At 56.8% G+C, this 25,629-nt stretch overlaps 10 protein-coding genes across 10 annotated transcripts; 6 read left to right on the forward strand and 4 right to left on the reverse strand.

Annotated features, from left to right (window-relative positions):
- Nucleotides 1-39: 39 nt before the first annotated feature.
- MAM_05309 (mitochondrial processing peptidase beta subunit) lies at nucleotides 40-1,728 on the forward strand (the record flags this gene model as incomplete). Its single annotated transcript, XM_040824107.1, has 5 exons — nucleotides 40-186; nucleotides 262-387; nucleotides 453-530; nucleotides 593-1,278; nucleotides 1,341-1,728. 5 exons carry the CDS (start codon nucleotides 40-42, stop codon nucleotides 1,726-1,728), a joined length of 1,425 nt encoding a protein of 474 aa, XP_040677819.1.
- Nucleotides 1,729-2,141: 413 nt separating this feature from the next.
- Nucleotides 2,142-2,891, reverse strand: MAM_05310 (Transcription factor TAFII-31; the record flags this gene model as incomplete). The annotated part of the gene is made up of 1 exon (XM_040824108.1): nucleotides 2,142-2,891. One exon carries the CDS (start codon nucleotides 2,889-2,891, stop codon nucleotides 2,142-2,144), a length of 750 nt encoding a protein of 249 aa, XP_040677820.1.
- A 603-nt stretch (nucleotides 2,892-3,494) lies between these two features.
- Nucleotides 3,495-6,130, forward strand: MAM_05311 (histidine biosynthesis trifunctional protein; the record flags this gene model as incomplete). The annotated part of the gene is made up of 2 exons (XM_040824109.1): nucleotides 3,495-5,877; nucleotides 5,937-6,130. 2 exons carry the CDS (start codon nucleotides 3,495-3,497, stop codon nucleotides 6,128-6,130), a joined length of 2,577 nt encoding a protein of 858 aa, XP_040677821.1.
- Nucleotides 6,131-6,582: 452 nt separating this feature from the next.
- MAM_05312 (SMP2 protein) lies at nucleotides 6,583-9,000 on the reverse strand (the record flags this gene model as incomplete). The annotated part of the gene is made up of 3 exons (XM_040824110.1): nucleotides 6,583-6,684; nucleotides 6,743-8,478; nucleotides 8,553-9,000. The coding sequence occupies 3 exons, from the start codon at nucleotides 8,998-9,000 to the stop codon at nucleotides 6,583-6,585; spliced, it is 2,286 nt and encodes a 761-aa protein (XP_040677822.1).
- A 2,057-nt stretch (nucleotides 9,001-11,057) lies between these two features.
- MAM_05313 (Fibronectin type III domain protein) lies at nucleotides 11,058-14,720 on the forward strand (the record flags this gene model as incomplete). Its single annotated transcript, XM_040824111.1, has 4 exons — nucleotides 11,058-11,296; nucleotides 11,462-11,658; nucleotides 11,752-13,812; nucleotides 13,894-14,720. 4 exons carry the CDS (start codon nucleotides 11,058-11,060, stop codon nucleotides 14,718-14,720), a joined length of 3,324 nt encoding a protein of 1,107 aa, XP_040677823.1.
- A 507-nt stretch (nucleotides 14,721-15,227) lies between these two features.
- MAM_05314 (GARP complex subunit Vps53) lies at nucleotides 15,228-17,881 on the forward strand (the record flags this gene model as incomplete). Its single annotated transcript, XM_040824112.1, has 3 exons — nucleotides 15,228-15,279; nucleotides 15,368-17,160; nucleotides 17,222-17,881. 3 exons carry the CDS (start codon nucleotides 15,228-15,230, stop codon nucleotides 17,879-17,881), a joined length of 2,505 nt encoding a protein of 834 aa, XP_040677824.1.
- Nucleotides 17,882-18,566: 685 nt separating this feature from the next.
- Nucleotides 18,567-19,800, forward strand: MAM_05315 (thioredoxin reductase; the record flags this gene model as incomplete). The annotated part of the gene is made up of 3 exons (XM_040824113.1): nucleotides 18,567-18,585; nucleotides 18,661-18,723; nucleotides 18,815-19,800. 3 exons carry the CDS (start codon nucleotides 18,567-18,569, stop codon nucleotides 19,798-19,800), a joined length of 1,068 nt encoding a protein of 355 aa, XP_040677825.1.
- Nucleotides 19,801-20,278: 478 nt separating this feature from the next.
- On the reverse strand, nucleotides 20,279-21,860 carry MAM_05316 (UDP-N-acetylglucosamine pyrophosphorylase; the record flags this gene model as incomplete). The annotated part of the gene is made up of 2 exons (XM_040824114.1): nucleotides 20,279-20,347; nucleotides 20,415-21,860. The coding sequence occupies 2 exons, from the start codon at nucleotides 21,858-21,860 to the stop codon at nucleotides 20,279-20,281; spliced, it is 1,515 nt and encodes a 504-aa protein (XP_040677826.1).
- A 685-nt stretch (nucleotides 21,861-22,545) lies between these two features.
- Nucleotides 22,546-23,490, forward strand: MAM_05317 (uracil DNA glycosylase superfamily protein; the record flags this gene model as incomplete). Its single annotated transcript, XM_040824115.1, has 1 exon — nucleotides 22,546-23,490. The coding sequence occupies one exon, from the start codon at nucleotides 22,546-22,548 to the stop codon at nucleotides 23,488-23,490; it is 945 nt and encodes a 314-aa protein (XP_040677827.1).
- A 389-nt stretch (nucleotides 23,491-23,879) lies between these two features.
- MAM_05318 (actin) lies at nucleotides 23,880-25,356 on the reverse strand (the record flags this gene model as incomplete). Its single annotated transcript, XM_040824116.1, has 2 exons — nucleotides 23,880-25,228; nucleotides 25,302-25,356. The coding sequence occupies 2 exons, from the start codon at nucleotides 25,354-25,356 to the stop codon at nucleotides 23,880-23,882; spliced, it is 1,404 nt and encodes a 467-aa protein (XP_040677828.1).
- Between the last annotated feature and the right edge of the window lie 273 nt (nucleotides 25,357-25,629).

Genomic DNA, 25,629 nt, shown 5'->3' on the forward strand with positions numbered 1-25,629 from the left:
AACCACTCAGTACATCTCCGAGCCACCCAATCCTCCCCCATGGCGTCTCGCAGACTAGCTTTGAACCTCTCGCAGGGCCTGCGAAGCCGTGCTGGTCTGTCAGCCGCCGGTTCTCTTCGTCGGGGCTTCGCGACTCCTTCCAGCGTCGGCAATACTCAAACGACAACGCTCAAGAACGGCTTGACCGTGCGTACCATTCATCTGGCCTTGATTGGCCGCGATATGCCTCTCATGGGCTTGCTACTAATACATGAGAAATAGGTCGCTACCGAGCACTCGCCATGGGCCCAAACATCGACTGTGGGTGTCTGGATTGACGCCGGGTCCCGCGCCGAGACTGACGAGAACAACGGCACCGCACACTTCCTCGAGCATCTTGCTTTCAAGGTACAAACAACAATCACCAGCCATGGGGTGGCAATTAGTTGTCAGAATACTAAATACGCGTCCAGGGCACTTCCAGGCGATCGCAGCAGCAGTTGGAGCTCGAGATCGAGAATATGGGCGGTCACCTCAATGCCTACACCTCCGTACGTGGATGCAAACTCTTCAGGAAGACCATGGGACACCCGACTACTAACACTACCTATAGCGTGAGAACACCGTCTACTTTGCCAAGGCCTTCAACTCCGATGTTCCCCAATGCGTCGACATTCTGTCCGATATTTTGCAACATTCCAAGCTCGAGGAGTCTGCCATCGAGCGCGAGCGCGATGTCATCTTGCGCGAGTCCGAGGAGGTCGAGAAGCAAGTCGAAGAGGTTGTCTTTGACCATCTGCACGCCACTGCTTACCAGCACCAGCCACTGGGCCGTACAATCCTTGGCCCTCGCCAGAACATCCGCGACATCACCCGAACCGAGCTCACCAGCTACATCAAAAACAACTACACTGCCGACCGCATGGTCCTCGTGGGTGCCGGTGGCATTCCCCACGAGCAGCTGGTAGAGCTGGCTGAGAAGCACTTTGCCGGCCTCCCCAGCAAGGGCCCCGAGAACCATGCTTACCTCCTTTCCAAGCAGAAGGCCGACTTCATTGGCTCAGATGTCCGAGTCCGTGATGACACCATGGGCACCGCCAACGTCGCCTTGGCTGTTGAGGGTGTTAGCTGGAGCTCCGACGACTACTTCACTGCTCTGGTCACCCAGGCTATTGTCGGCAATTACGACAAGGCCATGGGCAACGCTCCCCACCAGGGCAGCAAGCTCAGTGGTCTCGTCCACCGACACGAGCTGGCCAACAGCTTTATGAGCTTCTCCACCAGCTACAGTGATACTGGGTATGATTGAGTAACTCTTGAAGCAAATTCGGGTCAGATTTCAGCTGACAAAACTTTTCTAGTCTCTGGGGTATCTATCTGACCACCGACAACATCACCCGCCTCGACGATCTTGTTCACTTCACCATGCGCGAGTGGATGCGCCTGTGCACCAACGTCAGTGGAGCTGAGGTTGAGCGCGCCAAGGCGCAGCTCAAGGCCTCTATACTCCTGTCCCTCGACGGTACCACTGCCGTTGCCGAGGACATTGGCCGCCAGCTCATCACGACTGGCCGCCGCATGATGCCCGGAGAGATTGAGCGCCGAATCGATGCCATTACGGAGAAGGAGGTTATGGATTTTGCCAACCGCAAACTGTGGGACAAGGATATTGCCATCAGCGCCGTTGGCAGCATTGAAGCATTGTTTGACTACCAGAGACTACGGAACACCATGAAGCCGAAGTTTTAAGGTAGCGTTGAGCCGGCAGGATTGGCAAAAGCAAGACTCGGGTATAGAGTGTATGAGATTACCGTTTTATCCAAAGGCCTAGTGTACCATAGAGTCCTCTCCTTGTTCATACAGTAGTTGTCAGAATCGGGTATACTAAAATGTGGTGCTTTATTTGTCTCTTCAACGTATCATGTCTTTCAATCTGTCCCCCTTGAAACATCCGACGCGGCATCGATTATGAAGGATGAAATTTCGGGCTCAAGAAATGCGCTCCCCGCTCAACAGGCACGAAGTCAACCGTAGACAGAGCCTCTGATGCATCGCCAAACGCCGTAAAAGCCACCGACAAAGGCCAGGTTACCAATGCCATTAAACATAAGACCACTCAAATTGGCCAAAACATCCGCGGGATGTGGCACCGACAATGGCGTCTACTCGGCCATCTCTTCATCCACATCGTCCCCAAAAACATCATCCACGGTGCCCCCCTCCACTCCGTCGCCGCCGACATCCTCGGGCTCTGGCGCCTCGATACCTTGCATGGCGTCACCGCCCTGTTGCTGTTGCTCTTCCTCGTCCTCGTCGTCGGCCTCATCCCACATGTCCTTGAGACCCCAGCTTGTCCCACTAAGAACAAACCGCTCGCTCGGTAGCCGGACGCCCCATTCGTTGGGGACTATCCTCGGCAAGGCCACCTTGTTTCGTTCTCTGGCAAGTTCTTGCATGTAATCTTTGCTGATGCCGCCTCCGCTGCTTCCTCCGCGGAACTGATACCCCAAGCGGGCACCAATGGCGAGCTTTACGCCGTTTGCTGTGATGGGCGCATCGCCTGCCGCGAGCGCTGATGCGCCTGAAGCCGCGGAAGGCTTCGATCCCGCTTGGGTGACGTATGGATCGCCCGAGAGGTGTAACGCGTCGTTGAGGATGGAGGATGTGTGGCGATATGCGAAGTCGAGGAGGAGCAGCGGAACTCGTTGTTCGTACGCTGTCACCCCCTGAGAGGTGAGGAGGAGTTCGATCAGTCGGGCATCGCGAGGTCGGGGGTCCGCGGTACCGGGAGTTTGAGCTGGGGGTTGCGGGGCGCCGGGCGGCGCAGCTGTGGTCGATTGCGCGTTTGGAGGGGGTTGAGGTGCATTGGCTGGGGCTGTGACGCCGTTGGGTTGAGGTTGGCTTGAAGCCATGGCGACGTACAGGGACGTGTGGTTGTTGACGGGGAAATGGAGGGTGACGGGCTGCGGCTTGCAACGCTGGGCTGCGCATCAAAGTGCCCCAGGATGAAGACACGGCGATGGTGCATGAAATGGCGCATACACGGGGAATATGCCAAATGGTGAGTCGCAACTCGTGGTGTGCGGGACGCTTGCAGTCTTGGGCCACAGCGACTGATTGCAGAAGCTGCAGCTGAGGATGCAACTCGCGAGGGCGTCGATGGGCTGCGCAGCAATTTGCGCCCGAGAAGGCAGTTGCGGTCGAAGTAGAAGGAACGGTTACACGTTGAGCCGGGGCCGGCAGTGTCTACAGGCCAATGACGCCCAAGTCAATGGTGTGGTCAGCGCTAGACCAGTGGTGGACAGATGACAGATGGAGGGGCGGGCCAAACAGTTGCACAGTTGCAGGGTCGGCGACCCCCACCACGATCAATTCATGGCTGAGTCACTCGCGTTGGCCATTTTTCATCATTCTCCCAATTGAACATTGAAGTACTCACGTCTCTCTAAGCGACAAATCGGGAGTTGTATCCTCGTTGCGCTCCTCGATCGGTACACGGGTCGCGTTTCTTCACAATGGCCACGGGGCTGCCTTTGCCGTTCCTCGTCAGCGTTTCCGTGCCGCCGGGCCTGGCCAACCTCGACGGCTTGACGCGCGAGGAAGTGTCGCTGCTTGGCAATCCCTTCTTGCAGGCAACACCAAAGATTCAAGATAAGCTCCTGCGCTTCTTAAACCGTCACAAGTACGAATTCCATGCTCATTTGGACGCCGCTGCCCTTGAATCGCAAGACGATGTCATTGCTCTGCTGGACCGCGGGGCCCGCAAAGTATTCGTCGCGCCAGATGCTTTGCCTCAATACGCCGACTTTGGAGACAGAGTGCTTCCTGTTGTTGGCAAGCCCGACCTCTCTGCAGCTTCGAAGCACGGGCTGTTGGTAAAGGACTTTGATCTCTCAGCCTCCGAGTCGGGCAAATTTATCCAGGCAGCTCAATCTGCAAAGGTCAAGAACCTCTACCTGCGTCCCATCGATGGAACGCCGCTTGACAAGTTTATCGACGCCGCTCACACGGCCAATGCCATCCCTATTCTTCCCTCAACTGGTCTGACGACGGATAAGTCCGCCACAGGAAAGCTTTTGATATCCGACGTTATTGCTAAGTACTGGAATTCCGACCGCCAGGATGGTCTCGTTCCCACCGTCGTCACGAACGAGGCTGGTGTAGCCCTTGGTCTTGCCTATTCCAGTGAAGAAAGCATTCTTGAAGCAATCAAAACGCAGACCGGGGTTTATCAAAGCCGCAAGAGGGGACTATGGGTCAAGGGTGCTACTTCCGGAGACACCCAGGAGCTCGTTCGAGTAGGCTTGGACTGCGATCACGACACCTTGAGGTTTGTTGTCAGGCAGGCCGGCCGGTTCTGCCACCTCCCGCAGTTTTCATGCTTTGGAAATCTGAATGGCATTCCTGCTCTAGAGCAGACGCTTGTTTCAAGGAAGAAGTCTGCCCCCAAAGGATCCTACACTGCCCGTCTCTTCTCTGACGAGAAGCTGCTTCGGGCCAAGATCATGGAAGAGGCCGAGGAGCTATGTGATGCCAAAACGCCCCAGGAGGTTGCCTTTGAAGCTGCTGACCTCATCTACTTTGCTTTAACCAAGGCCATTGGCTCTGGCGCCAGCTTAGCTGATATTGAGGCCAACTTGGATGCGAAGAGCCTCAAGGTCACCAGACGACCAGGCAATGCCAAAGGCATATGGGCAGAGAAGGTGGGCATCATGAGTCAAGGTGATGTCCCCAAGGCCCCTCCAGCCGAGCAGCTCGCAGACCGCAGAATTACCATGCAGCGAATCAACTCTTCCAAGGTTTCAGAGGCCGAGCTTCTCAAGGCGCTCCAGCGCCCATCTCAGAAGTCCCCCGAGGCTATCCTCAAAGTTGTCACTCCCATCATCGAAGACGTCCGCAAGAATGGCGACAAGGCCCTGCTGTCGTACACTCACAAGTTTGAGAAGGCAACTTCTCTCACCTCACCCGTCATCAAAGCTCCATTCCCTCAGGAACTCATGAAGCTGGACCCGGAGACCATCAAGGCCATAGACACCTCGTACGAGAACATCCAGAAGTTCCACGCTGCTCAAAAAGAAGACAAGCCTCTCCAAGTCGAGACGATGCCCGGCGTCGTCTGTGGTCGCTTCTCCCGTCCCATCGAACGGGTTGGTCTCTACATCCCCGGCGGCACAGCCGTCCTCCCCAGCACTGCTCTCATGCTCGGTGTTCCGGCCAAGGTCGCTGGATGCAAGAAGCTCGTCTTGGCCTCGCCGCCCCGGGCAGACGGCAGCATCACCCCGGAGATTGTCTACGTCGCCCATAAAGTCGGCGCTGAGAGCATAGTCCTCGCTGGCGGAGCTCAAGCCGTCGCTGCCATGGCCTACGGCACCGAGAGCGTCAGCAAGGTTGACAAGATCCTCGGCCCTGGTAACCAGTTCGTCACGGCTGCCAAGATGCATGTCAGCAACGACACCAACGCCGGTGTGAGCATCGACATGCCTGCTGGTCCGTCTGAAGTCCTCGTCATTGCTGACAAGGACGCCAATCCCGCGTTTGTGGCCTCCGACCTGCTCTCCCAGGCGGAGCACGGTGTTGACAGCCAAGTCATTCTCATTGCAGTCGACCTGACAGAGCAGCAGCTCATGGCCATTGACGACGAGGTCCACAACCAGGCCACTGCTCTCCCTCGCGTCGACATTGTCCGCGGCTCCATTGCTCACTCCGTCACCGTGCAAGTCGACACGGTCCAGGAGGCCATGCGTATCAGCAACGAATACGCCCCCGAACATCTCATCCTGCAGATCAAGGATGCTGCCAAGTCCGTAGACCAGGTCGTGAATGCCGGCAGTGTCTTTATCGGCGAATGGACACCCGAAAGTGTCGGCGATTACTCAGCCGGTGTAAACCACTCTCTGCGTACGTCTTTCCCCTTGTCCTGGACACAAAGCTTTGATTATCCCACTGACACGAGTTAGCGACGTATGGCTTCGCCAAGCAATACTCCGGCGTGAACCTCGCCTCCTTCATGAAACACATCACTTGCTCTAATCTTACAGCTGAGGGTCTCAGGAACGTTGGCTCAGCAGTCATGCAGCTAGCCAAGGTGGAAGAGTTGGAGGCTCACAGAAGGGCAGTCGAAATTCGCATCAAGCACATGGGTGGACAGTGAATTGCAAAACGGCAGGCGTCAAAAAGACAAGGTTATCCAGGTCGTAGTCCTTGTTGTGTACATGGGTATGGAACAAGCTAAATATTCGGATGATGAGGATGGATGCTGGTCGAAGGGGGGAATTTACAGGAACCAACTAGTCAACGACAGACAATGCTCGACAAAAAATGGGAAAATTTGAGTAAAAAATGATAATTGACTAGTTCTGCTTCAACACAAAAGGTTTCTATTCGCGACGCCAAAATGTAATGCCAACGCCCGCGCCATGCCATGCCTCTGCGAATACCATCAATGAATATTCATTCAGTGTGCCTCCTAGCAGAATGTGCCTCACGGTCGCCCCTCCTCTCGCCCCTCCTCCCGCGCCCCTATCGCCGTAGGTCCATTTGTATCTCCAAAGACTCCACTCCACATATTAGAGTATACTTCACCATGGAATGAATGCTTTCCCCCTAAGATGCTTGATCAGGTGTGGACGCGGCCGTGGGCCGAATCTCGACGGGCTCTTCAAAGTATGCTTCCTGTGATTCGATCGCAACGCCGTTGCCGCTCAACTGCTCCCATTTTTAGCTTTTTTATTTAGCCTTTTTTCTCTTGGGACAAGTGACCAACCCCCGTGATTAGTTCTGCGCCGACGTCTTCTTCGACGCCCTTGTTGGAAATCATGGACCTGGCCATGCGATCGACAAGCTGTGTTTCGTCGTCGTCAGACCCGGCGTAGTCCTCATCATATTCGCCTTCCTCGTCGTCCTCGTCGTACTCCTCGTCGTTTTCGACATTCTCATCGTCCAAGATTTCGTCTATAGACTCTCGTGAGATGTAGCTGTCGACGAGGCCGTCGCCAATCTCTTCGTCATCGTCAACAGTGTATGTGCTTTCGTTATCGCCCGGCACGTCTACTTCTTCGCTGTCGCTGGCTGAGAATTCGTCAAGCTCAAGGGGCTCGTCGCGCCAGTATTTAAAGTCGGTGTAGTCTTCTCCGCCACCCTTCACTAGCGTGGCGACGGGTGGGAAGTAGTGGTCAACGACCTCGTTGATGTTGACATAGCTCATCTTCAGCTTGTTGAGGCTCAAGAGATCCAGAGACACCTCAGAGTTGGAATTGATGGTAAAAATTCTGGTTCTGGGTACGTTGACAGTCCGGTACGAAATCTGATCAGTCAGACGGTTGCCGAATCCAGCGTAGAACGGATTGTGACCTGGTCCGTACAGGCTGCTGATGTCTCGAAGTGTGGCCATCTTGAACACGTGCGGCTGACGCAAGTAAACCTCTCGTCGCAGAGCTGCCATTGTGCGATCGGGTGACAAGATTGTAGGGCCATGGGGCATCCTGCATCCGCCTTGAACGATGCCATTGACATACGTTCTAGTTGTATCAGACTGACCAACGGATCGACTTGTCAAATACATGATGTTATATCCATTTTGAGCGATGTCGCTGTACAGCTTGGCAATGCCCGTGTGCGTCCAGTCGCGGCCAATCATGTTGAGCACATGGCCGAGGGCGTCTGACTTGGTAATGGTGCCGTCAATGTCGGAGATGACGACGGGAGTTTCATGCTTCCATAGGTACATGTTCGCGGCGCAGGTTGCTCGATTGACAGTGAAGCTCATGGAGTTCTCCCCCGGCTTCAGATCCAGCGCCTTCAGTTGATCGCTAGTCAAACGTAGCGTCTTGGCGTAGTTGACATTTGGGTTTGCAGCATATCCGGGAGGCGTGTGAGGGGGGGTCTGCATTCCGGACGGACCAGCGTCAGACTCTGTCCGCCGGTGTGAAGGAACACGGGGGCTGGTCGTAACATCGCTACCGTCACTGTGATATCCGGGGTCGGAGACGGCATCGGCGGCAGTGTCGTGGCGATGTGCCTTGAGCGACGACTCAATGGTTTTGTTCATGGCCGCCTGCTTCGCCTCCTCACTACTGTAAATCCACAGGTTGCCTTCCTCGTCAAAGCCGAAGAGGGAGCCAATATCGTAATTGCCTTCAAGCTCCTCAGAAAGAATCTTCCTAGCGAGTATCTCGGCCTGGAGCATGTCCTCTTCGCTGCTCTTGAAACCGGTCATATCGAGCATGAGATCGCCAGTTTCGGTGACGCGGCTAGGTATATTCACAGCAGACAGCTCCTTGGCCAGAGTTCTAGCTCGCTCCATTCCCAAAGGTGGGGGGCTATGCGATCTCTCGGACTCGTTCGGACCTCGAGGCTCGTCTTCGTCGTCACGGTGGAGAGCTCTTGCAGACCGCCTGAAAATATCGACGCTGTGCGGCCTGACCAGGGACGAAGTCCAGTCGTCAGACACCGGACGTGGATTTGACATGTTTGGCGAAGCAGATAGCGGAGTCATCATGCCTGATTTCACACTCAGCAACGTGCGAACACAAGAGGAAGAAGAGTAGTCTTGCAAGTAAAGCAGGGAAGCTAACCATTTGCGTCGGAGTGGGTTTGCAGCACGACCGCTGCCGGTCTAGCCGAGTTGCTCAGCTCTTGATCAAGTTCAAGAATGTCTGGGTCGTTGAGTCCAGCTGGCGCTTCCTCAGGACCCAGTCCGGGGCTGCTGTCTGGAGAAACTAGGGGAGACGTCTGAAGGGATGCAGGAACATTTTCGGTAGTTTCGAAGACGAAGAAGGCCTCGCCGCCTTCGCCGAGCTTCATAGAGTACTCCTGCTTGATGCCATTGACCTTGAACTCGACTTTTTTTTCAGACGGCCGCAAGAGCGAAAACTTGCCAAATCGTACGTGAAAGGGCGAGCAGGCGAGCGAGCCGTCTTCATGCTGGACAACGATGACATCAATAGCACCGCTCAGGGTGGCAGGATTGATGGAGTTCCATGCTGTCGAGACCGAGTCGCTGATGTTCCGAACGTACTGCATGCTTGTCGCTCGGCAGCGCGGGCTTCTCACGCCTCGGATGCGTAGCGGCGCGGTCGTTGCCAACCGTTGGCGTGGTGGGAAGTCGGGTGCCCAACGAAGCCCAGGAGCGGGTTGCAACGGCGAAACCGAACGCGCAAGGAGACTGTACGCAAACCTGGAGCCCTCCTCGGATACGCGCGCTGCAGTTTCGTCTGGCAAAAGGGCGAGACTCCTGGAGGCGGTGTTCTGGGGACTGGAGCGTGAGGTGAAGGCTTGAAGCGACGGCGCTGACGAGTGAGAGACGGATGTTGGTGGCGAGAGGAGCCAGCTGATGCGGGAGGGTTGGCGAGAGCCGAGATGGCAGGGAGCAGCAAATGCGATGCAATAAGTTGACTGATTAGAGAGGGCTGTGCGCTGAGGGGACTAAGGAATTCGAGATGCGGATGATGGGAGAGGCGGTCGCGAGGCATCAACCAGGAACCAGGGAAGCGGATTGCAAGGCGAAGGGTTGAAAGGCGAGTCGGTGGTTGTTGGGCCCCGTTGGTCGCATCTGTCAAGGGCGGGTTCAACACAAACGAAAACGCCAAGCGGAGCCGGGTCGCGGCTGCCGGAAGGCGCACAGGTGGAATAACCGGTGCAACGTCTTGTGCTCCTCCGGGCTCCTCCGGCCCGTCGCACTTGCTCCAGTGCCTGCCCAGGGAAGTACCGTGTGCTTACGACCGAAGTACCAACGCCAACTTTTCCGTACCGACATCTAGATGGAAGGCAGAGAATCCACAACGAGCACTCTCATGAAACTGCAACGAGGGAACTGACTCAAGTGTCAATGCTGCACAAAGCATCCGCCGTGCCTCATGACTCCTGCAGCACGAAGTTAGTAAATTCAAGTACCCAGCAATTACTTGCGACGGATTGAGCACTCGCGTCCAGCAGCGTACTTTAAGTACCTAGGTACTTAGTGAAGTAACTAGGGCAATAACGTTACACCTTGACTGCACCTCGCCATGCTGGGAGGATTACTACCGGATGTGCTACTACTTTGCGACTTGCCCTGTCTTTTTATACTTTTCCATTTTTTTTACGGTACCGCAAGTGACGACTTGGCAATCCATCACGCACGACGCCCGAGCCGCGGTACGAGGCATGTATGTCGTACTCGTTACGCCGTACTCCGTACTACTTACTACAAGGCCAAGCATTAAAGTCGTCATGCGGTCCAACTTTACGCCAAGACCACAATGACGGACAAATCCCCATTGCCTCGATGTCGGCATCACCGTGAATTGGCTGCATGGATTTCCACCATCCAGAGTGGCGGGCAAATTCGTCAACTTGCCAGGGCAGCAGGCGCGCAGGGCTGCCTTCTGATGTTGATCTCGACAAGGGCGCCAGCCGAAAGCCAAGATGACGCTAATGTGAGGTCCATCTGCAGCAAACATCAGGCCACCTGCAGCCCAAGCCTTTCAAAGCCTTTGTCGCGTCCATAAGTCCACTTCACATCATCAAAGGGTACGGGTCGGTGCCTCGATTTTATTGAAAGTGAGGCAGGCACAATTCATAATCTTGCCGCCACGGGTCTATGAGTGTTTTGATTCCTCACTTGTTTCTGGTGCTGTACGGACGGACGTACCTGCCAGCCACTACTGCATGTACGTCCGTATATCCCCAAGCACTGCAACTGCAGCACAGCGCCGTCTTTGCCAGTGTTTTATTTGCAAATACCAGTAACTATTTGCCCCCGCCCGCCGCCCGGGGGGCCCCAAGGTACCCGCGAAGCCTCCCCCCCCCAGAATTCCCCCAACTCCCGTCCGTCTGCTTCGTAGTTACTCGCTGCGCCCCAAGCCTTGACCCCCACATCGCGGGTCTTGCTTGCTTGCATGAACACTGCCACCACCACCACACCACCACCACCACTACCACCACCACCACCAACGACGATTTTCCTTTTTGCCCTCCGCCTTTGATTCCCAACTGCCGGCCGCCTCACCACCACACGCCTGGCCAGGTGATAATTCTTATTCTTTTTGCCGTCTCGATTCCCCTCCCCTCCTCTCAGCAGTGCTCGGAGGGCTGAGAATATGACATGGGAGCCCTTGTCCTTGATCACGCTCTTGGTCACTTTTCTCGCCCTCGGCTTGTGTCGTAGATACTTGTCCGGCTCAAGGACCCTTCTCTACGCAATTGTCACTGCCCTGCTTCTACGTCTCGATGGCCGCGCCGCCATGTATCGCATTTATTTCTTTGCTCACGATGCCGTCATCAATGCCTCGCCGGTTGCGCGCTTCAAGATGGGCCTGACTCTCGGGGCTGTCATCTGGTGAGTTGAAATCCCTTGCCTCGCCTTGGCCTGGTTTGCTGTCCCGTTTTCACGAACCACCTGGCCGCTCCAGGACCGCTATACCCCCCCAATCGCTTTGTACCACAGCTTTACGCTGCTTCTGTCGGAGAGGGCTAACGGTTTTTCTTTCCCCCCATCTCGTAGGCTGGTTCATCGCGCTATTCAAACCATTTGGAAACCCATTCCCGAGCTCGTCAATATTCTTGGACTTGACATCCCGCCACCCCCGGATGTCTGTCTCGCCGGAATTCGATCCGACTCGGCATATTTGACCTGGGACGCACGAACTGCCTCTCAGCGCCCTGTTCAGAAACTCTTAATACAGGTCAATGGCGTTGATGGTGGGTGCACTCCATTCACACAAGCCCAGAGTACTGCTCGGCGAAACACGCAGTGTCCCTTCCAGAGATGCTGACCAAGACTTGGATCAATAGTTGACGAAGTAGCCGGTAACGAAAAGGCCATAACAATTACTGGTCTGAGACCCAATCATTTTTACAACATCAGGGTTATAGCAGTTAGTCCAAATAACTTTCGATCCAACAGTACTGTCATCAGGCTACGCACGTTTGGTAAAGATGGTCGACCTCGACTGGGAAATTCTCGACTGCCTACCAGCTTCGTAGACCCGGGCCTTTCACGTGCGACCGCCAACGACGATGCCGATGATTCCGATGGACCCGGATTCCCGTACCCGACCGTTGAGGCTACACCAGTCAACGATGGAGTCACGGGCTCCTCCAGAGATCTTGCAACAGGAGTCCCTGGTCAGCGGCGAAATACGCTGCACAGACGACATTCTCCGTCAGTAGCGAGTACAGACCAGGGACAAGTCAAGTCTGCAGTATTAAACGAGCCAGAAATGTCACTGGCGGACTTGAATGAGAGGTTTGAAGCTATTCGAAGGGAGATAGATGACGTTGTGCAATTGGCAGCCAAGGAACAGGCCGAAGCTCTGCAACAAGAAGATGAACTGAAGAGGGAGAGGGACAGGAAGAGACAAGCTCTCAAAGAGAAGGAAGAATGCACCACCCAGCTAAAAGCCATGATGCGGACGACCATGGAGCAAATGCGAGCCGCAGAAAAGGAGCGAGCGAAGAAGGAGCAGCAGTTGAGAGAAAAGGAAACAAAAAAGTCGAAAATTAAGGATAGCATTTCCAAGTTCGAAAAAGAAGTGGAACGGATGAGAAAGGAGCGTGAAGACTTCCAAACGCAGAGAAGGGAAATGGAAGAGAAACGGGATCATGCCGTCAAAGGTCTCAATGCTCAGGTGGCATGTCTTCAGGAAAAATGCGCCGGGCTGGAAGCCGAGCTTGCCCAAAAAGGGAAACAGCTACAGGATCTCAAAGCAACACGGGAGCAGCTCCCTGACGCCAACGACGAGCAATGGAAAGAGGAGGACCAGCGGCTCAGGAGAGAGTGGGAGGTGAAGAGGCGAGACTTACATAACCGCCTTGTTACAGAGACCAAATTCGGGCACAATCTGGACCAGCAAATTCGGGCCCTGGCCGACCAGCTGGCCTTTCAGCAACAACAGGCTGGTCTGAATTTCTTCCCCCCGCTGTCGTCCACAGCGGTGGATTTTGACCCAGCTATGCTATCTCAAGCTGCGAAGCGCCTGAGCTTTCCAGGACCTGGCTTGGGCGGCACCCCGGTATCATCACCCCCTTTGGCTCACGCTGAACCACAACTTCAGGGCAACGTATCGTTTGGTGCTCCTACGTTCGGGCCTGGCCTTTTTATGGACATGTCGGAGAACAATCATGTTGAGGCGCAATCCGAGGCCGAGCTTAAGGCTGCTACTGGTCCCCTGAGCCCTTCTGCTCAGACTCTTCTCCCGTCAAACATTTTTGACGACACTGAGGAGCATGTGGATGTCAAGCAATCTCAGAATCCCATTCTGCCGCAATCTATCGTGGCCGAAGAGAACGGTCCGCAATCGCCAGTCTCCCCCGCCCCGTCTTTTCACGTCCTCCCAAGTCCCCACGGATCCGCGAATCATTTACCCTTCCATCAGTATGCAGACTCTGGTGATCAAATCTCTTTAAACATGCCCCAATCACCTCCTGCGCGCTCACCAGCCAGTGTTCATCGATTCTCGACCATCTTTTCGCCTTTTTCTCGCAGCACCAAAGCCCCAAAGACGTCTGATGAGGACGGCCCCCCCATTGGTAGTCTCAAAGTAGGCCAGAGTCAATCATTTCCGCGTGGTACGGAAGAAGGCGAGAATATGGAGTTTCGCCGGAGGCTATGGCCCTGGGGTATCAACAGCGGCAGAAATTCCACGGGTCAAGAGAGTCCGTCGGCAAGCTTAAACTACTTCTCTGCTCGTCGGGTCAATTCCTTGAAGGGATCTAGAATTTCCGCCATCTCGGACCGAGAACAGGATCCTTCTAGGCCGTCATCCATTATCTCTATCGATCATCCCCGTCCCTCTACCGACAGCGCATCCATATGGGGAGCTCCTGGAGATGCAGCCACCAACTTGAAGAACAGTAGGTTTTGGTCTCCAAGCCGAGGCGGGTCAAGAAGGCCGTCTTTGCACGGATCAACGACTGCGCTCACGACCACATTAGCGTCTGCAGACGACGAGATCTTGGAGGAGAGTGACCTGCGAGATCCTCATACATCTCCCAGCCAAATTGGAGTGATTGGATCCCGTCCGCCAGCAGCGTCGTCCAAATCTCTCATGAGCCAACGCTTGAACCCCACAGCTCCAACATTCATGGGCAACATCTTCCGCAAGGATAAGGACAAGGACGGAGGCAAGGACAAGCCCAAGGAAGATAAGGGCAAAGGCAAAGAGGTTGGAACACCAGCCAGCGACTTTCCGGAGATTCACGACGACTCGCTGTCGGACTCACGAATTTCCAGGGATACATGTTCTCTTCACACGGGCACGTCGGTGTCGGAGTCTCGTGAGTCGCTGCAACTAGACTTGACGCAGTCCAACACACCGTCAGATATGAATTCTGTCTCAACGTCGAACGCCAAAGACTCTGATAATGTAGTGCGAAAATTGTTCCGCAAAGGTAGCTCCAGCAAGTTCAGTCTTTCCTCTAGGCTTGGCAAGGACTCTGGGCTTTTTAAGAAAGGACCAGGCAGCACCTCCAACTCGGACAGAAATGCATCCGCCGAACAACGAACAAGCATTGGCAACGCAGATGACCTGGGCGAAGACGGCGCGGCGTTTGGGCGCAGTTATGACAGCATGACCAGCAGCCCATCTCTTGGTCCATCCAAGTCGAAAGACAGCAGGGAGGGACGAATGAGTTCGTGGCGCTTCTCTATGCGTAAGAAGACTAAGGACGCTCCGGCTAGGGACAAGGAGAGTCTGGAAATAGAACGGGCCCCAGATGACTTTGGGGTTGGGGGTAGTCACAGGGGGACCAGCGGAACATGATTATACTCTGGATTAGCCGGCAACATTGAATAAATAAAATGGTAGCTCTGACACACACGACGATGAGATGAAGCCATGCCATGTGTAGGACCGGCAGATGTGAATGAATGGGCGGTGTCGGACGGTCGCTGTGCCGTCGAATTGACCGCCACGCCATTGCAGCGCACACGCAGTTTTAATGTGCTGTAACCAGTCGAAGGTAACTTACAAGTACTCAAGTACTCCGTACCTGGCGGTCGATGTTGACGGAGCCCGGAAACGCCTGGCTGGGTTAGAGCCTTGGAGGTCAATTGGCAGTCAGACCCGCTTTTCGATGTCGCTGACAAGGAAATGTACTTGAGTACACGGACACGGACACGGAGGCGAGGCGGACATGGACAGGAAGCAGGAAACAGGCACAAACACACAGACATGAAGCTGCGGCATCCCGGCTCGCGAAGCGGAGGATAGGCCTTGACCTCTGCATTTCCCATCTACGATACCTTGTCATCAGGTGAAGCAGGCACAATGCCACTTCAGACGAACAGAGACACACCTGCAGCTTCGGCTCTGAGTGCAGGTAAGGGCCTCCCTCTTGCACGCAATGCTCAGTCAACCCTCCATCCTAACCACGGGTATTGCGTTGCAAAATAAAAAACAATAAACAGTCGACTACGATCCGATGGAGCATCTGAACATGCTGTTTTCGCATCCGTCTACCGTATCGTCGATCAGCCAAGTGTCGCAAACCCTCAAAGCTCACCAAACCGTGCTATCGAACGAAATCAACAACCTCGAACTAGAGCAAGCGTACAAGCCCGACTCCAGCCTGGAACGCATGCAGTCGGCGCAGACAGAGCTGGCTCGGCTCTTCCGGAAAATAGAAACTGTGCGATCACGGGCGATTGAGACGGAGCGGAACATCACGTCCATGACGGCGGAGATCAAGCGGCTGGACGGCACGAAACGTAACCTGACGCTTAGCATGACGGCGCTCAAACGCTTGCAGATGCTCACGACTGCTTATGAACAACTCCGCGGGCTTGCCAGAACGCGGCAGTATCGAGAGTGCGCTGGTCTTTTGCAGGCGGTGATTCAGCTGATGAAGCACTTTAACAGCTACAGAAGCATAGAGCAGATTGCGACCTTGAGCCGGCAAGTGTCGGAGCTCCAGAGGGAGCTGCTTGAGCAGGTGTGCGAGGACTTTGAAACGACTTTTGTCAAGGGCGAAGTGGCGACGAAGAGGAATATGCTTGTCGAGGCATGCCTGGTCATGGATGCCTTGGGAGACTCGGCCAAGTCGAGAATAATCACTTGGTACGTAAACACGGAGCTGAGAGAGTATCGGCAGGTATTCCGTGGGAATGACGAAGCTGGCAACCTCGATAACATTGGGCGGAGATATGCGTGGTTCAAGCGCACAGTGAAGACGTACGAGGACGAGCACGCAGCCATCTTCCCGTCGCACTGGCACGTCGGAGAGCTGCTGACCACGGCGTTTTGCGATGGCACCAGAGATGACTTCAAGGGGATTTTGGAGAGGAGCATGCGACGCGGGGACGGGAACAAGGTCGACGTCAACTTGTTGTTGCGCTGCTTGCAGGAAACGCTAGACTTTGAGCAAAGCCTCGAGAAGAAGTTCTCGGACGCGCCGAGGGCGAGCATCGATACTCTGAGCTCGACGGAGGGAAAGACGCACAACTTCAATGGCCTCATCTCGGTTGCGTTTGAACCGTACCTGAGCTTGTGGGTTGACTCGCAGGACAAGCAACTGGCGTCGTTGATGTCCAAGTACCGCAACCAGCCGCTCATTCCCGCCGGCGAGGAGTTCTCTCCTCAGGGGATCATCCCGTCTGCCATTGAGCTCTTCCACTTCTACAAGTTGACCCTGTCGCAGTGTGCGAAGCTGTCTACCAGCGACAGGTTGCTGGACCTGTCCAAGGTCTTGTCCAAGTACTTGGACGAATACGCGCAGCAGGTTCTGTTGCACATCCTCCAAGCCGGCGGGTCTCAGGGCCCGTCACTACACAATGCCATCTTGGTGCTCAATACTGCCGACTTTTGGCATGTAAACACTGGTCAGCTGGAGGAGAATATCAAGAAGCGCATCGACAATGAGCTCGTGCCAAAGGTGGACCTATCGTCGCAAGCTGATGCTTTCCTGGGCGTGGCTAGCGCCGCCGTGTTGGCATTGGTACACCTGGTTGAGCTGGAATGCGAGGGGACATGGCGTGAGATGAAGAATACAAACTGGAGCACCATGGACACTGCGGGCGACCAGAGCACCTACGTGGGTGAGTTGGTCAAGCATGTCAGCACAAAGACGGCAGAGATACTGGGCCTGGTGGGCAAGCAGCAATACGCCAGGGCGTTTTGTGACAATCTGGTTGAGCACCTGGCCGCAGCCTTTATCAACAGCATTGTGGCATGCCGACCCATATCAGAGGTTGGCGCGCAACAGGTAGGCCTTGCGCACTCGGGTCACGCGGCGTACAAGCCCAGTCGCTAATCATGTCGAACAGATGCTCGTGGACAAGTACGCGCTCACCAAGTCCTTTGGCAGCCTCCTCTCTCACCACAATCCCCTGTCGTCCTCAACAACGCAGCAAGCACCGCCCTCCAGCTTCGTCCGGCGCGTCGAGCACTCCATGAACCGCATGGACCCTCTCCTCAAAACCCTCCAAGTCCGGCCTTCACCCCCCGAGGGTCTCGTCCAAGCCTACCTCATCCACATCGGTGATGGCTCCGACACCAACTTTAAAAAGATACTCGAGCTCAAGGGCATCCGCAAGCAGGACCAACCCCACCTCATTGAACTATTTGGCATCCACCGCGACGGCAGTTCCCATGAGAAACTTGTCCCGAGCTCTCCCCTGCTGACGCCCATCATGACGACGACGGCGGCGGCGGCGGCGACGACAGGCATGGCAAGTGGTGCTGGGGTCGCCGGGATGAACCCTGGAGCTGCACTCACCGCGGCGGCTGCGGGGGCAAGGTTCGACGCAGGCCTTCTGGGAGAAAAGCTGCTCAGTGCGGCCAGGGACATTGGGAGCACTACGCAGAGTGCGGAGAAGGCTACAATCAATGAGAACTTGAGGAACTTTGGAAAGTTCTTCAAGAGGGACATTGGAGGTTTGGGGGTGAGGTTTGGCAAGGGGAGTGCTGACGACGGCGGAAGATAGTTTTTTTTACCCGACATGGGGAGGTATCCAAATAAAGACGGGCATTGCAATTTTTGCTTGTTTATGGAGAGCATGTGGTGGCATGTGATGAGGGCTTTGCTCGCCGCGGTTTCTATCTGGAGAAAAGGAGAGGAGATACGAATCGTCGTTTGGAGCCTCGGTGTTAGTCCAGTTGATAGTCGGCCGCGTCACGACGCCGCCGCATCGATGTGGAAACACGGAGGAAGCAATGACCAAACGGAAACATGGTCATGCACTCCTGACCTTTCCTGGAGGTCACTATCAACGACCTAGGCGATGACATGTCCTATCCGTCCCATCCAGGTCCAGTCCACGGCCGCTACATCATCAACGATTAGGGATGCTATTACAAAGCAAGGGTGCTGCTTACTTAATCCACAAGTCACTCGGGAGTCTGGACTCGGGACAACGAGCCCCCCGCCCGGTGACCGAAGAGGTGACCAAAACATTCACCGCCGCCCCTCCCTCTCCTGCTCTTCGGCTTGCGACCAGACTCCAAATATCACGACGCATACTTCTCCCGTTCAATACCGCCAAACTGTTGGCCTCAACGTTCCGACGGACCTTGCGCTCCAGTGCTGGGCTATCGATTGCGGCAGCGGCAGCGGCAGCGGCAGAGTTTAAACAAACCCGCCCTGGGGCGCACCAAGCAGGCGTACGAAAGATGCACGGCAAGGTCGTCAGTACGTGTCAAGTTGCCACCGCCAACGCCCTTCCATCAGGGGAAGCAATTGCTGACGGGAGACGACATGAAACAGTTATTGGCTCGGGGCCGGCCGCCCACACTGCCGCCGTCTACTTGGGCAGAGCAGAGCTGAAGCGTAAGTTGGACAACCCCCCCCCCCCGCGCGGTCGCCGGCCGACTAGACTCTATTCCTTCCGACACGCGCTCAACGAGAATTGGACACGCAGCCGTTTTATACGAGGGCTTCATGGCCAACGGCATCGCCGCAGGCGGCCAGCTGACGACCACGACCGAGGTCGAAAACTTCCCCGGCTTCCCCAAGGGCATCATGGGCCAAGAGTTAATGGTGACAACCGCCGCCCGTCCTCCCCCCACCCCCCAAGTAAGACTCGAGCACACGAGACGATCTGACACAGGCGGGCCGCAGGACAACATGCGCGCGCAATCTGAGCGCTTCGGCACCGAAATCGTCACCGACACCGTGACAAGGCTCGACCTCAGCAGCCGCCCCTTCCAGTACAGCACCGAGTTCTCGCCCGACGAGACGCACACGGCCGACGCGGTCATCATCGCGACGGGCGCCTCGGCCCGCCGCATGAACCTCCCCGGCGAGCAGGCGTACTGGCAAAACGGCATCTCGGCGTGCGCCGTGTGCGACGGCGCCCTCCCCCTCTTCCGCAACAAGCACCTGTTCGTCATCGGCGGCGGCGACTCGGCCGCCGAGGAGGCCACGTTCCTCACAAAGTACGGCAGCCACGTCACCGTGCTCGTGCGCCGCGACGTCCTGCGCGCCAGCAAGGCCATGGCCGCGCGCCTGCTCGGCAACCCAAAGGTGACGGTGCGCTTCAACACCGTCGCCACCGAGGTCCGCGGCGGCCCGGACAACCTCATGAGCCACCTCGTCGTCAGGGACACCGTCACCGGCAAGGAGGAGGTCGTCGAGGCCAGCGGCCTCTTCTACGCCATCGGCCACGATCCCGCCACCGCCCTCGTCAGGGGCCAGGTCGACATGGATGGCGACGGGTACATCGTCACCCGGCCTGGTACTACCATGACGAGCGTAGAGGGCGTCTATGCCGCCGGCGATGTGCAGGACAAGAGGTACAGACAGGCCATTACTAGTGCGGGTGAGCTTCGTCAATTCCCTCCTCGTGTTCCCCCAACTATGAATCTCAAGTCTTTGTCTCGTGCAAGAGGTGGTGACTTTGGCTAAAATTTGGTTCCACAGGTACGGGATGTATGGCTGCCCTCGAGGCCGAAAAGTTTATAAGCGAGCACGAATAGATCCGGGCATAAAGTATAGAATGCGGTGTTAGAACCTGGTAGAATGCGCAGATGATTCTATATATAGACTAGACATCCGGCCGGCAGGCCACAAACCAAGAGACCTCGCACCAGCTCACTTCAGGAAGCCCGACACGGGGAGAGCAATCATGCAATCTGTTCGAGCGGCCCTTTCCGATTGTCTGTACCTCAGTCACGGGAGACGACTGCAACACCAGCGCCATTTCGACACGCCAAAAAGCACAGCTAGCCTTTGTACGCATGCACGAATCTGCACCTACGCGACGCCGTGTAAATGCCTGTTTTTTCAACATCCGTATTTCGCCCAGTGTGACCCTCACAGCAAACGCCCACACATACGCACCAAAAGAGCCATTCCCTCGTCTTGACCCAAAAAGGGGATACTTTTATTCTCGCTCCAGAACGGCCGGAGCAGTAATTGTGGTACCGCTGAGCTTCTCGAGACCTTCGCCACCCTGTCAGACATCGCTGTTAGCACATGCGTCCACGGCCAGAGTGCGTCGGCACATGGTTTTGACTTACGTAGCTGATCAAAGGCGAAATCTCAATGCCACCTTCAGCCACGACAGTAGCTCCGGCCGCAGCCGCCCATCGCTGGCCCTGGCCCATGATGTCGGCCTTGCTGGTGTCGGGGTCGTCCTGGCCCTTGCCGCGGGCATTCTTCAGTGGCGAGAACTCGTCCTCGCGACGAACCTCCATGCATGCAAACTTGTCCAGAGACAGCATGGGGAAGACGTCAAAAACAAACTGCTCAAGCTTGATGCCGTTGGGAGTCTCCGGCTTGATGGGTTCGCCAGACTTAGTGTCTGCGTAGGGAATCTTCTTGCGAGCAATGTGGTGGGGCAGCTTGTGAGCCCACTGAGGAATGGATTCGAGGAAGCAGAAAGAGTAGTAGTGGTTCACAATGTTGGCAGCCCGGAACTTGAGGACGCCAGGGTGCTTGGGATCCTCTGCCTCAGAGGTGGCCTTGTCAATCTCGGAATACTCGACAACGTCGGGCTTGCCGTTCTTGGAGAGGATGAGGCCGACAGACTCGGTAGCGTCTCGCTTACGAACGACCTTGGTGGCAATGTCGACGTCGAGGGAGGAGGAGAAGCCAATGAAGACGGGGTCGGCAACCTTGACGAGACAGTTGTCGACGCAATAGGCATGGATGTGCTCGATGCCGCGCTTGCGCATGTCGTCGAGAACGCCAGAGACAACCAAGGCCCGGTAGATGCCGCCGTTGCCATCGGGGGCGACAGCGACCTTGCTCTTGCTCTCGAGGAGGATCTTTCCCTCGTTGGAAATGCAGGGCAAGACTCCTTGCTCGAAAATCTTGACATTGGCAGCATCTAGGCCAAAGTACTTGTTCTCCTCGAAAAAGGTCTCGGTAGGCTTGCGGGTTGGGCCGCTAGTCATGACGTACCAGGGAACGGCGACAGACGCGGCGCCGCTATGCTTGGCAGCAAGCTCCTGGATCTTGCGGATCCTCTCGGCCTGGATCTGGAACAGGCTCTTGTGGGAAGGCAGCCCAATGTCGTAACAACCCTTGGGCGCCGAGCTGCCCAAGCGAGTTCCCTGACCGCCAGCCATGAGAACCACGGCCACCTTGTTCTTGCCGATGAGGCCCAGGCCAGAGCTGTACCACTTGTTGATGTCATGGGGACTTGAATCGAGAATGCTGGCTTGAGCAGACTCGGGGAGGGGCTCGAGGGCGTCGGGGGTGTCTGACTTGGACTCGCCAAGGGCCCTCTTTGTGATTTCGTTGATGGAGGCAGGGTTGAAGCCGGACAGCTGGTCGTACAAGGCAGCCTTGTCTTGGGTGCTCAGAGAGTCGTAGAAAGTGAAGACGTGGTCCTGGCCAGCTTCGGTGTACTTGGCCTTGAGCTCAGCATAGGCCTCTGCCGAAGGCTCAGTTGGCTTGACGCCGACGCCGACGCCGACGGCCTCGGAGCCGGCGTTGAGGGCTTTCTTGACCTTTTCCATGGTGGGTGGACAGAGGGATAGACTGGGTGCCGACGGTGCGTCGTTGGGTTGCTACTTGTTCAAAGACGAGTGATGCAGCCAATTCGGCGGGAAACAGCACAGGACAGGACAGGGACAAGGCACGTCAAGACTCAAGCGGTCGAGGACGGCGAAGAGGCGGCGGTGAAATGTATACAAGTCGAGGTTGGAGACGGACACAGGCTTGGTCGATGAAAACGGCCGAGGTGTGCATGCGTGTTGATGATGATGTGGATGGGCAACGGGACGTCGACCCGATACGCCCGGGGGTGGGGGACATGGACCTGGTGCGCCGTTCCCCCGGCCAAGGCCAAGGCAACTGTTTGAGCGGCCAGGCGGGGCTGACACGCCGCCATTGGTGGGGGGCGGCCCCTGGAGTGCCCCTGGAGTGCCCTGCTGAAAATAGCATCACGGACACGGACTCGACAGCACGACAGCATGGGCATCGGGCTGGGCTCTCTTCATCTCGGCCAGCCAAGCGGCTCAGTTGCAAACATGCAGACCCGAATGCGGCAACTGACTCCGTACGCTGTGCAGAAAAAGTAAATCAGAACAAGCGGCGCACAAAAGCACCCCGGGCATCGTACGCGAGAAGCCGCCGCAACCACATCCAGAATCACCACCTCGAGCAAAACCGCCTCGCGCCTCTCGCCTCCCAACACTCGCCATGACGGACGACCAGCCCGCCCGACCGGCGACCTTCAAGGGCTGCCTCGAGCTGGACGCCTTCAAATACACCAGTGCCACCGCGGAACCAACGCGTCGCAGCCCTCGGCGCGCAGCCTCAATCGCCATCCAGACCAGGGCCCAGCACGAGCGCCAAACCTCGTCGCCGCGTCCCCCAGGGTCCCCGCCACGGAAGAGGAAGAAGTGGGAGGCGGACGCGGACGCGGAAGAGGAGGACAAGAACGAGAACAGTGACAAGAACGAGAAGCGGAAGAGGAGCCGCGCCCGGCAGGCAACGGGCTACGCGCCGCCCTCGACATACGCCCACCTCCCGCTGCTCCCCGACGCCATCGCCCACAACCTCCTCGTGCTCTTCGTCGGCCTCAACCCCGGCATACGGACCGCCATGACCGGCCACGCGTACAACCACCCGTCCAACCTCTTCTGGAAGCTCATGTACTCGAGCGGCGTCACGCCGCGCCGGTGCCGCGCAGAGGAGGACCGGGACATGCCGGCCCTGTACTCGCTCGGGCTGACCAACATCGTGGCCCGGCCCACGCGCAACGGCTCCGAGCTCAGCAGGGCCGAGATGGACGACGGCGTAGCCCTCCTCGAGGACAAGGCGAGGACGTACCGCCCCGAGAGCGTGTGCGTCGTGGGGAAGAGCATATGGGAGAGCATATGGCGGGTGCGGCACGGGTCCAACGTGGGCAAGCGCTTCCGGTACGGGTGGCAGGACGAGACGGAGAACATGGGCGTGGTGGAGGGCTCATGGGGCGGCGCGAGGGTCTTTGTCGCGTCGAGCACGAGCGGCTTGGCCGCGACTCTGGGACCGGCCGAGAAGGAGAGCATCTGGCGCGAGCTGGGGGCGTGGGTGACGAGGAGGCGGGCTGAGAGGGGGGCTGCTGACGTGAAGACGGAGCGGGAGCTGGAGGCGGCAGAGTGACGGCTTGGCCTTTGGGGACAGGCCAGGCTGACTGGGGAAGCGGGATGAAAACTGCATGTAGAATGAACAGCGTGGCGTCGTGTGTTGTCGAGCGTACGAGACTACGGAAGACCGTCGCGCGGGCAGGGTGGTTGGATTCACGACCCGGTACGGGCAGTATGGGTATGAGTGGCATATTCAAAGGGACTACCGCCTGTCTACCGTTCTGCAGCATGATTTTGATCCCCCAGGGGCCGAGGACCTTCCCAGCTGTCCCCTTCACCAAAAGCTCATCTTCCTCTTGACTCCGGACGCCAAAGTAAACGCTCCATCGCCAACGCCCGCCCGCTGGTTCCCTCACCGTTCCAAGTCACTTGTGTTTTTTCTATGGGATTTTTTTTTCCCCTTCCCTACTTGCACCGCTTCTCGACGACCCCGGCGCCGTTCTCTTCATACTCCTTTCTCGAAATCCACATCTGGTGGAAAGTGCCCAGGCTGGCCAGGATGCTGCCGCCAATCCAGGCACCGAATCGTCGCTCGCTCGAAAGACCAGCTGCGTGGATCTTGACCTTCAGCCCGGGGTACATGGCTGTCAACTCATTGCTCAGGCGATCGTTGAAGCCGTTGATCAAGCTGGTGCTACCAGTGACGACGACATTGGCGAGCAGATTGCCGCGCAGGTCAACATCCACAGCGCCTAGGGAGGCGCGAATGAGTTCGGGAATGGTTTGGGCCTTGGTGAGGCGTTCTGACTCTGCAACGGCGTATCCGGCACTTTCATCCCAGAGGCCTTCGGTGACCTTGAAGCGCTGCTCGCGCCACATCTGATTGTAGCCGTCGGGCATTTCAAAGACACGGCCTGGCTGCGCCTTGATGTAGTCTTCGTTATTCGGGGCGCTGTATCGGCCGGGCCCGCGCCAGACCTCGACGACCGACTCCTTGAACTCGGTAAGAACCCGTTCCTCCTCGTAAGCGCGCAAGGAATCGCTGATCTGGAAGGGGAACTCCCTTAATCGGACTTGGGCGGGTGCCAAGGCGTCGACGGCGGACTTGTTCTCCACCATGTACGTCGGCGTCAGCTGGACCTTGGGCTCAGACGTCTCCCACATGTTGCGGATCTGAGAGGAGAGCCAGAGGCCGCCGGCCGGAGAACGCTGGATGGACCTTTTGAGAACCATGCCGTCGTGAATGGCGGTGACGGAGGTGTTGGCGCCGCCCACGTCAATGACCAGGGCGGTCGCCTTGCCAGCAGCGAATGCAGAGAGCACGGGGGTACGGCTCAGCCAGAAGGCAGGGCACCCCCAGTTCTCCATGATGACCTCGATGGCCTTCTCCCTCGACTTGGGCGTGTTCCACGGCGCTTCCGTCATCAAGAGAGGACTTTCTTGCAGGGGCTTTTCTTGGTTTTCAGCCTCGTCCATGGCTGTGTCACCGTCACCATCCTGCTCCTTGACGTCGTCGTTCAGACCGTTTTTCGAGGGCGGCGTCTGGCGCTCGGGCTGCAGGCGCTTGATGAGCATGTTCTCCCAGATCTTGGGCGCGACATCCCAGTCTTGGACGACGCTTTCCCGGTTCATGTAGTTGCGTATCTCGAAATCGGCGCGGGGGATGATGCACTCGTCGCCAAATAGGTCGCGCTGGGGTTCGCTAGTGACGTGACCGTAGAACGAGGGCAGAACAGACTTGGGCACATCTTCACCGGCGAAGCCTGCGCGGGTGCTGCAGTAGCCGGGGTCGAGAACGAGGGCGGACACCTCATCTGATGAATTACCATGTCAGCGATCGCAAGGGCAACATGGTTCGCGACGCAAGGAACACGGCTCTCTGCGTACCTCCACCGTAAATGTCGGTGGGTATTGCCGACGTGGGCAATGGCTGCTGGGCCATGATGTTTCCTCTCCGTGCTCGTCGCGAGAATGAGGCAGGATGGCCAATGGATCGAGACGGTGCGCGTGGCCTGGGAGAGGGTGCGAGACGGTGGTTGAAAGTGCGGCTTCGTGCGGTCGTGGATTGAAGGGTCGAAGAGCTCAGCAGTCAAGTGGGGCGGTCCAGGACGAGCCCGAGGATGCTGCTTAGGTAATGCGCTTTACCGACCTTTTTTTTTTTTTTTTTTTTTTTCCGCCCAACTTCTACCAGCGCCGCACGATTCCCCGATTTCCG

This window comes from Metarhizium album, assembly GCF_000804445.1.
Source record: "Metarhizium album ARSEF 1941 chromosome Unknown scaffold_13, whole genome shotgun sequence".
NCBI lineage: Eukaryota > Fungi > Ascomycota > Sordariomycetes > Hypocreales > Clavicipitaceae > Metarhizium > Metarhizium album.